The 11,030-nt window shown below is 28.2% G+C and overlaps 1 protein-coding gene across 2 annotated transcripts; it reads right to left on the bottom strand.

Moving 5' to 3' along the window:
- Window positions 1–2,186: 2,186 nt before the first annotated feature.
- On the bottom strand, window positions 2,187–9,249 carry LOC107442332 (uncharacterized). 2 transcript variants are annotated; one of them, XM_016055869.3, is made up of 7 exons: window positions 9,058–9,249; window positions 7,875–7,978; window positions 7,733–7,794; window positions 5,660–5,779; window positions 4,287–4,349; window positions 3,025–3,045; window positions 2,187–2,325 (listed from the first exon to the last, which is right to left on the bottom strand). In XM_016055869.3, exons 2-7 carry the CDS (start codon window positions 7,945–7,947, stop codon window positions 2,278–2,280), a joined length of 387 nt encoding a protein of 128 aa, XP_015911355.2. In that variant the 5' UTR covers window positions 7,948–7,978; window positions 9,058–9,249; the 3' UTR covers window positions 2,187–2,277. The 2 variants fall into 2 exon arrangements, with proteins under 2 accessions (XP_015911355.2, XP_042909038.1); XM_043053104.2 differs by having other exon boundaries at window positions 4,302–4,349; window positions 9,058–9,240.
- Window positions 9,250–11,030: the final 1,781 nt, after the last annotated feature.

The raw sequence follows: 11,030 nt of genomic DNA, 5'->3' as shown, positions 1-11,030 counted from the left end.
AAAATAAAACTAGTAGTTTCTTGTTTCTTTTCTATCCTCAAAAACTAATAATACAAATTGCTTAGAAATGGAATAAAATTCGGCAAATTCCTTTTATAACAAACAAAAGTCAAGATGAAGAACTAGATAAACGATAATATCTAGTAATGCAACCTCGGTTTTAAATTTTAGATCTACAATTCCCCATAACAATTAATTTCTGCGCATCAAATGCCTAAAAATACTTTTTACTTTGATTTGCGTTTTAAATTTAAATTCCTCTCCTCAAGTAACTTCACAATTTTTATATTGTTGTCCGTCAAAAAAATTTAAACATTTTTTCTTTTTATTTCCAATGAGCTGTACAATCGGTCTTGCCGATGAGCAGACCTAGTGCGTTCTCCAGAGGTGGTATCCACTCTTTCAGGACCACCACAATGGGAGAGATACCGTTGGTCATGTTAATTTGGACGTCTAGTTTCTGCCACACTAGATGGCAGCACCGAGACTCTATTTGGATGCTAAAGTGCACTAGGAATTTAATTTTGCCGGAAATGTCAAGAGCCAATAAGGCATTCCAAGGATCTTTTACATGTCGCATAATCATACGACATGGCCGCTGAGGATTTTCTGCATCCGGGGATCGAACCCGCATACTTGGGCTCAGAAGGCCGACGACAAACCAACTGCGCCATACAGCCACCTAAAATTTAAACAATGCTTGTGCATTTTTTTATTATAAGTTTAAGTTTTTTTAAAACTATAACTGTTTTCCTATTTATAATTAAGTATAGGTTTGTTTAATTAGAGAGTTTACCTAAGAAGTTTACTTAAATTAAATAAGAGCACTTCGATTATATCTATGTTATTCAAATAAATTCCATGCCTACCTTTTACAAATCAAAAATCAGCATTTGTCAACTTTTTACCAGTGCGAGAATTTATTAAATTCGATATGTTTTTCAATGTTTAAATAAAGTTGTGATAAAAATTGAGATTAATAAAAGATTTTTAACACTTTGAAGATCACCTACTCTGTAGTGTTCTTTATTAAAAGTTTTTCATTGCAGAAGACAAATTTTATGAAGGGTTGTGTTTTTCAGAGATCCATAAATTTGGTGAATAATTTGTGTATATTTAAACTATTTATGCGTGAAATGATAATACAGCATATTTCAAGCGTATAACATTTAGTTTTGGATCATTTGCAGAAGTTTAAGGGCGAATCATTGTGCAATTTAATGGTATTCATCATAAAGCAGTGAAAAAGACAGTTTGCTTACATGAAGTTCACTATATGAGTTCCACTTATCTGAATGAAATGAAAAAATATTCATAGATTATATAATACCATCCCGATCCTCTTCAGTAATTTATCAAAAGTATTGATTGTGGTCAATTATTTGTTAAGTAATTTCAATCTTCTTGTTGAATTGATTTCACAAACTACTCATATAAACTGTTATAAGATACAGGTATATTTTTAGTTGTAAAGATATTTATGTTCTCCTAAGACTATTTGTCTCAGTTGCATAAAATAATTTTAAAATATTTAACTTCAACTCACTTCAGTTTTAGTTAGAATTCATATTAATATTCTGCTTGTGCTAAATGTATGTTTGATTAACAAACTGGAATTTATTTTAAGAAAAATTATATGTATGAATCTCTCCTAAATTATGATTTTTTACTTTATTCTCTATCGTAAAAGTTTTTTTTACAATGCCCACCTGTGTTAACATTCGTCAATTTAGGCAAATACAGGGCGATTTTGTTGACCTCTCTTACAGGGGCACCATATTAGGTGGACCAACGTCACTCCAACTGTAAGGACAGATAGTACAGAGAAGGAATGAACATCCATGCCTTGTCCGGGATTCGAACCCAGAACCTTTCTGATGCAAGGACAGTTCACTGCCCCCCACACAGGCCGGTCGGTCTATTGTAAAAGTATCTTTACTGATTCTTATGTGTATTATATCTTACTATAATAAAAATTTTTACTGTTACTGAAATAAACATGGTAGAGACATCTTTATACCAATTAATGTTGAAGAACATACAGGAATTTTACTGCACCAGGAACAGTCTTTTGCTTTGGGGTAGTGGAACACCTTGTGAAACACCTTGTGTGTATATTCTTAAAATTATACGTGGCAAACAAGTTTCCTACTTTTTTGCAATAAACATAAAAATGAATAATTACATTCAAACAAGGAAATACAAATCTTTATTCACATTTTATATGCAATTGTCTTTCTTACAAAAATTACAGAAGATTATTACTTTTTAGGAAATCTATGATGGTCCTATATCGTATTTTTCTTCAACCATACGGTAGCATTTCTAAAAAACAAAATAAAAACTTTTTTTAGAACATTACTGTACACTTAATTAAAGAAACGAAGAGAAAATGCAATCACCCAGAAGAAAAGTAAAAATCTAAGCTATGGTTTCAAAATATTTCAATCTATTGGAAACATAAAATAGTTTTCTCATGCCCTATAAATGCTTTCCTTCCGTTTAGGAATGAAAAACTAATTTTTACGATTCAATATTCCTTCGTTACATTTCGTTACATTTGACAATCATTTCGTCTCAAAATCACATGATTTTTGAAGTGATTTATATCACTTGATTTTTTTCCCCAATTATTAGGCGGAACTGCTTTCTCACTCCTTCACAACTTTGAGCATGATAGGAATTCTCCAATAGGTTTATCCAGTTTTAAAGTTATTCTTACTAAAGGACAGGAATACGGGACGGGGATATTTTCCACGTTTTTTAAAGATACTATGCTGTCGAATATATCGTAAAAAAATTGTCTATGTGTTTAAAACTTTGCCTATATGTTCAAAAAAATTTCTATCCGTTCAAAAATTTGTTAGAAGCTAAAAAGTATCAAGAAAACGGAAATAAAAGTTTAATCTTAAATCTAACAATTCAAACACACAGGTTTTACATATTTTTCATTTCAACGAACAGGAAAACACTAAATGGCTGAAAAGAAAGAATAACTTTTATATGAGGACTTAAAGTACTCACTTTATTCTCAGCCATTTGTTTCTGAAAACAAAAAAAAATATTAAATAGCGTTAAAAACCATTGAACTAAATTCTGGTTGAAATTAAGAAATTATCTTGAATTTCTGAAATTATGATATTTTGTAATAATATTAATCAGATTATAAAGTAAATCTGACGATACAATTATTTTAACAACCATTTGCAATGGCGAGAAATTTACATGCGCAATTTTCAAAACTGTCCACTACAGCTCAATGCGATGTTTATAGTGTTCAATGCAGAAATCGGAACAGATATTTCTATTTCTGGGATTCGAACCACGAACATCCCTTTTATATCAATAATAATAGTCTACTGACGTTAACAGCACGTTAGTACTTCGTCTTTTATTTTGTGTTAAAAGCATCTTGACTGGGCACGCATTTTAAAATAATTTTTCTTAGTTTGCTGATGATTTCGCATGATTTAAATCGCACAAAATTGAACTCATAATTGTATGATTCAAAACTAACTAAAACTTTAAAATAATCTATTTTAGGATTCACCAAAACCTGGTTTTTAAAAAAAATCACATTGGTTTTTTTCATTAAAAAAAATTTCCTGGATATAAATGGGTTTTTTTTTTCAGATTATTTTTTAACTGTACTTGTATATACGAAATACAAAACTGAAATTTAGTATATGCTGGAAGAATTATTGTTTGATTGCTATTAAAGGGATTAATGAAAGAAATAGTTCAGAGAGGCATTATTTTAGTCATTTTTCTGCCTTCTAAATGCGTAATGAATTGCAAAATCATGAAATTTCTGTATTATATAATATAAAATGTTATTTATAAGATATTAAGAGGTCGGTTTCTAAAAATAAATAAACATATAATTTGCTTTAAAAATTATAAAAGAATTTTTGAAAGGATTATAAAATTGCATAATCTTTCATTCTATGTTTACATATTTAATATTTGTATCAAATAGTATGTTCATTTTCATCATTCAGTTGATGAATTTTTGCATGTCTTACAATGTACAAATCATGTGTTACAATTTGCATGTCTTACAATGTACAATTATCTATAGTATACTTTTTTGCTTTTTGAAACAAATGAAAAAATTTCATAAATTTTTAATATTTGTTTTCTTAACATTCCAAATACAAAATTTGAGAATTTACTGAACTTTTAGAAATGACCATTAAAATTTAAATAATAGTTAAATAAAGTTAGTTAAATAATCTAGTTAAATAAAGTTATGAGTAACACACTCACATTTCATAATTACTCACATTTAAAAATTTAACTTTGGTAACTTCTCCTCTTAGCATAAGTCCTCCCATGCACTGACTGAACTGCAACAAAAATAAACTTAAATTCTATTGAATGCAAAAGTTCAAAATTCTGAAGGATTGAAAATAAGGAAAAAACATAATATTTACTATAGGTAATATTCTTTTGAATATTTTTCAAATATAAATAATATTTTCAAAAATATATTTTTTATTTTCGATAGTTTGTTCAGGACAAAATTATTGTCACAAATTTCACAAAACTAATTTACAAATTACTAACGATACTTCTATGAACAAATATGTTCGTAAAAAAATGTATTAATTGTTATTCAACAAAACTGTGTTATGTTTCGTAATAAGATATATGGAAATAAGCAATTGAGAACAACAAAAAAGTAAATGTATAGAAGGAAACGAAGTAAAAGAGCAATTTTGTGAGACAAAACCAACTAATCTGAGTAATTCAACGATAACGGAGTTGAACTAGATGTGGGAAAGACGTACCATCTGGCTCAACAATATGGAGCACAATCGTGAAGAAATATCTTAAATCAAAATACTAATATCCATATTAAAATTTCATTTAAAACTTACCTTCTCACATCATAGCTTAATTAAATGAAATCCTACATGGCTTTTTAAAATATTAAATGAAAACTGAAGTTTTATTTTCGTTTGTTAATGGCGGGCACTTAGATTTATTTCCCATTGGCCTCGGAAATGCAAGAACTGCTACTCTCTTCTCGTTACCCACTGAGCATCTATGGCCAGGCTACGGTGGTGGAGCAGCGTCGCCCATTTCACACAACCACAAACCCATTTATAGAGAGGGTCATATTCACACAATCACACAGAAGAAAGGACATAGAACACACAGAGAGGGAAAGAAACATACGCGCCCTGAGCGGGATTCGAACCTGCAACCATCGGCTACGCAGTCAGGCACGCTAACCACTCAGCCACCTGGTCGCCATGAAAACTAAAGTTCTGGTAATTGTTACAAAATGCATGGTGCTACTTTAAGAATTAAGTAGAATTAATTTAAAAATTAAGATCTAATCAATTTCTACTTAACTTAATTAGATTAAATGAATGATTATCTAAAACATTTTCACAGCATAAAATTTTAATGTGGTTTCTGGAGTGGGGAATACAAGTTCCACGAGATAAAACAGCTTTTTTAGGATGATTTTAATCCTTTTTTATCTATAACTAAGCTCAATAGTAATCAGTTAGTTATGTTTCATATTTCTCGTAAGTTGCAATTAGTATTTAAATGCGTAGCTTAATAATATCAATATTCTTAAGGGATTTTTAAAATATCTCTTACAGATAAGTGAATCTCCCTAATATAGAAATATCAGCCTTACCTTCGAAAATTTAGAACGATCTTTACATGCAGCAGCAAGGTATGGATAAGATTTAACAGCATCTTCGGTAAGTGCATCTGGGACTGCCTCTTTTTTACACCCATTAATAAGTTGCAGTTGCTTAATTGTAACAAATAAACCATAAATATGAGAAAATTACTGTACATTATTTAAAAAAAAATTAATGAATTACTTAGATACGTGGAATAATTGGATGATTTATCAAAGTTATTGAAATTATATTGAAGTAATAGTTGAATAATTCACGTATTTTTAAATGTTAAATTTAAAATAATTGAAAATAATATTAAATATTATAAATTTAAAAGTATTTAATTTATAATTTTTATTGACAATATATATCGGTTTTAATAAGTAATTATTGTTTGTTTAATAATGCTATAAAATATAAGTTGGAATGTTAAATTAGTATAAAATTTAAAATGATTAACTACTGCTCCATAAAAAATGTATTTTGCTTTATTGATTATTTTTTTCAAAGTAATTAATTAATGATATTATAAATATAGCTATACGATGAATATTAATAATAAAATTTTAATTTTAAGGACATCTGATTATAAGTTAGATCAAATAACTCTATTTATTCATTGAAATCTATTTACTAATTTACATATTAATTATTAATTAATTAATAAGTAAATTATTTATTTATTAAGTGACATTTGAATAATAACTTAGTGTATAAGAAAGTATCTATTCAAGACACAATAAGTTATGCACTCAAATATTTATAGGTTTTTGTAGTAGATATTTACCCCGTTTGAATAGATTGTTACAAAGTTAGATGCAGATATGCCTGACTTCAAGAGTTCAAGGAATCAGCCATTACTGTTATTGATATAGTGTTATTGATATATACACTGTTAGACCCTGAACATAAACTTAACTGATGATAAAAAATTTCTTTGCATTATTGACACATAAGCTCATTTTAATGCTCTTGATTCAACATTAATTACATGAATGCTCAGTAAATGGACTTTCCATTCACACATACCACGTGAAAATATACTCTGCCCTGATATGCCTCCTTCAGTCAGGGTATTTCTTTTCTCCCATTAATTTTATTTTTATTTTTTCGTTGGCAACTGTACGTTTCCTTACCTTATTCATATTACCTACTGCAATTATCATTCACATGATGCTATTTTGAGATAAAAGTCATATTTGAATGCCTTAAGCTTGTTGAGTTCGCATATTATTTTCCGTTTTAATACGAAACTTAATGAAATTTGTAAAATAAAACTTTAGTCAATCGATAAGCCTCTTTAATTTTCCGGAATTCTTCGTCTTAATTTGTATTATTATTATTATTCAATTGGAAAGATTTTTAGGAGCTCTTAAATAGCAATAATTTTCACACAGGATGCTGAATTTTGATAAAATAACTTTAACTTGGGAATTAAAATCGATTTCCTCTAGAAAGATATATGTTTCTATTCGACTATGTTTCTGTTAGACTAATACTATTCCGCAGTTGAATTTTTAACTTTTATCTTTCGTAATTCTACGCGGAGTAAAAAATTCTGATAAAACTCCCGTGCTATATGGTAATGACATTTCTGGTAAAGAAAAACGTAATTCTGGTTAATAAACCAAAATATACGGTATTCAACCTAATAATTTGCACCAGAAATTCCGTTTTTTATTCTTTTTTTTTTTAAATTATAGATCTTAATGCCACACATTTATAAATATTCAAAACTTAAAAGCAAGATTAACCGAATAAATGGTTGACTATGCTCTAAGATATCCTTATAAAATTCTGAATTTTATCTCTTTTTCCAAATTTTATCAAACATTATAAAACCACATTTTATTGTTAATTTAAGAAAAAGACAATTGATAATTAAGAAAAAGATAATTTAAGAAAAAGACAAAGATATTGTTAATTTAATTATTAAGACAGTAAAAATAAATTTAACACGATATGTTAAATACGCAGAGCCTAACGGTCACTGATACTTTTTTTAATACAGAGTGCATTAATTATCTGTGATCGGTTTTTTTATACGAAAAAAATATTTCTGTTTTAAGTTAAATTCTTACCTCTTCTGGAAACAGAGCGTTACATTTATCGAATGCATCACCTATTTCTTCAGTAAGTTTTTCTGCGTAAGAAAATATTCACATAAAAATAGAACAATTTCATTTATTTCTAGTCAAAAAGGGAAGAGAAAATTCTCTTTACCACAAGTTTTCTTCATTCCAAAAGCACTAATTGATGCAACACAGAAAACTAATATGATCCAAACGGATTGCATCTTGTCAAATAATACTCCTTAGGCTGAAACACTGAAATTAAAAGAACAAACTTAAATGGTATATAATCTGATTTATATTGTTAATCTTTTCATTTTTACGTTTTACCATTTTCCAAAGGGCATAAACCAAAATTATTATTATTTTATAAAACATAAACTTTTTAATATTTATTCACTTTCTCCCTAATTACCTTATTAAAAATTATCTACAATTTATTAAAAATTACCTACAAATTATTTTATCTACAAGATAATAGGAATAAATAAATTTGACGATGAGGATGCAGAGACCAGTTCAGTTTTCCCCTAGGTATAATGCTGCTTATATTCTATAGTTGGCCTGAAAAATTGTTTCCCAGTGGCCAAATATCACCCTACAATGACTTCCACTAAAAATTCATTTTTATTATTTAGTATTTCCTAAATTTGCTTTACTTTTTCATTTAGTATTTCATAAATTTGCTTTACTACTAAAAATATATTTTACTTTATCGATTTTTTAAAGATACGATTAATTAATGATATAATAAATATGACTATATGTTTATTATAGATAATAAAATTTTAATTTAAAGGACAACTGATAATAAATTTGATCAGAGGACTCAGTTTATTTGTTTATTAAAATTCATTTGCGAATTTATTTATTTATTATTAATTATATAATAAATGAATCACTTATTTATTAAGTGAAATTTGACCAGTAACTTAATGTATACGAAAGTCTCTATTCAAGACGCAATTAGTTATGCACACAAATATTTATAGATTTTTGAAGTAGATATTTTCCCCGTTTGAATAGATTGTTACAAAATTAGATGCAGATATGCTTGACTTCAAGAGTTCAAGGAATCAGCTATTACTCTTATTTTTCCACACACGGTTGGACCTTGGGCATAAAATTAACTTGAACTAAGCTTTGCAGTTTTGTAACTCATTTAAGTTGATCTTTTAAATTTAAAAAATTAGATTTGTACGCTATATTTTTTAAAAAAAATATTAATATAAAAATTATTGTCGAGAAAGAGAACATTTCTCTAAATAATAAAATGTGTTAAGCTTTTACACAATGAAATTAGAAAAATAATATATTAAAAAAATAAAAATTACCTAAATTTTGCTCCTTTCAAAATGTTCTAATCTAAAGTATCAGGTATCTTTATTTAGATAAAACGCATTACAAATGCATATATACTGGCTGAACATATTATATCTGGCTAAAGCCACAAATTGGCAATAGCTGGCAGTTAATTAATTGATGGAATTTGGATGAAAGATAGAATTTCGTCGGTCCTTTTATGTTCTAAATATGTTCCATTCTTCAATTAAATACTTACATAAATGCAGCACATGTTTCTGTTATATGACTTCTATATTAAGACTATCTATAAAGATGCCGAAAAAATGAAGTAAGAATATTAGTTGATTTTAGATTTTTCTGCAGAAATAAAATTATAATCCGCCTTATTTTGAAGACAAGTGTTTCAGCAAGGAAATGTTGGTAATTTCGAAATTCACATTTAAAATATTACTAGCATTACGACTTTTGAACGGTTTGTTCCAAATTTTTTATTTGCATTTATTTTAAAATGAAAATAACAATTGGTCTTTCATTTTATCCAGGCGTCGAAGATAAAACTGAAATAAATTTCAATGCAGAGAAATTAATATGTTTGTGGGAATTAAACTAATGTGTGTTCGTAATTTGAAGAACCTACTTTTGTAATTCTTTTACTTCTTGTTAATTATTTTACATTATATCCCAATTATATTTCTATTTGCTTAACCATCGATCGTTAAGACACGATTCCCAGCAGATCGCTGAAGTCGAACAGCTCTGACTGCGGTCAGTGGGCGAATAGGTGACCACAGTCTGCGAAGAGATCATAGGTGTGCGGTATTGGTCCTCGTTAAACTATTCTACCGTGTAGAGCTCGATTTCACGCGGACTACCGAAGCGGAGGAGCCATCCCCTCCACAGAGGATCAAAATTGTAATGGCATGTCTTCTGATCATCCTCAAGAATGTTTCCATGACCGTCGCCAATAGCCTATTGTGCAGATCCATTGCGACGTAAATAAATTGCAACAACTACAACAACGATTTGTTTAACAATTTTCTTTTTCTTAATCAAAGCCATATTAGCCAGTTAAACGTTACACGATGAAGCTATATTTAAGTGACGGTAAGAAGTTAATCGGGTGAATATATCCGTGACAGAACTATCTGCTTTCAAATTTAGACGAAATTTCCTAAATTTGAAATATATCTAAATTTTGCTTCCTTCTCTTTCCACTGTATTTATCAAGTTTTCTCCGTTTAATTAGATTAACACCATGGAGCTAGGAGTAGGTGGAGGAGACACTAGCAGAAATTCGTGAAGCCGAAAGCTCGGCAATGTTAACAGCGAAATTAACCGTCGGCCATCTTACATACTTCAAAACATTGGCAGTTGTAGCTCGTTTATGCTTGAATTGTCGTATGTTCGGACAGTCATTATCATTTTTATTTTATTCTTTATTCGAGTAGTCTTACTTCGTCTTATTATTTTTTCTTGGACTTCTTGTTATTTTAATTATATTATTTTAATTACCACTTCTTGCGTCTTAAGGTTTTATGTTACTTTATAAAAATTTCAGCTGTAGTTTTATTTATTTCTGTCGAAGTTATTCATCTGAAAATTGATATTTTTTAATTAATATTTTTGATTAAATTGATATTTTTTGAAACCAGGAAGTATCCCATTGTATTCCAAATATGAAATAGATAAAAAAAATTTAAATTTATTAAAAATCTAATATTATATACAAGTGATTGCATGTAATATTAGATAATAATAAAGTACTCCATGATTACATATACATTTATTCTAAGCTTTATAGTGATGTAGTTTTTGCTTAATGTTAAGGTATTGATAGTTTCTGTTCTATACCTTCATTTAATGTATTTCTCCTAAAAAAAATTAATAATTTTTATTAAAGCGTAGGGTTTTCTAATCCCTAAACAAATTCCTTTTTTAAAATAAAGTGATTTATTTTAAATTTAGCAATAATCAACTTCCTATTTATAGAGAATATATATAT

The sequence above is a fragment of the Parasteatoda tepidariorum genome, chromosome 4 (assembly GCF_043381705.1).
Source record: "Parasteatoda tepidariorum isolate YZ-2023 chromosome 4, CAS_Ptep_4.0, whole genome shotgun sequence".
Classification (NCBI taxonomy): Eukaryota; Metazoa; Arthropoda; class Arachnida; order Araneae; family Theridiidae; genus Parasteatoda; species Parasteatoda tepidariorum.
This window is presented reverse-complemented; position numbering and strand designations above follow the sequence as displayed.

Bases quoted from the DNA above. Each gene is read 5' to 3' on its own strand.
- LOC107442332 (XM_016055869.3), bottom strand. From the start codon at position 7,947: ATGCAATCCGTTTGGATCATATTAGTTTTCTGTGTTGCATCAATTAGT. The intron at 4,350-5,659 runs GTAAGGCTGATA...TTTTTGTTGCAG, and splicing joins ATCGTTCTAAATTTTCGAAG to TTCAGTCAGTGCATGGGAGG. The intron at 3,046-4,286 runs GTGAGTAATTAT...TTTTGTTTTCAG, and splicing joins CCAAAGTTAAATTTTTAAAT to AAACAAATGGCTGAGAATAA.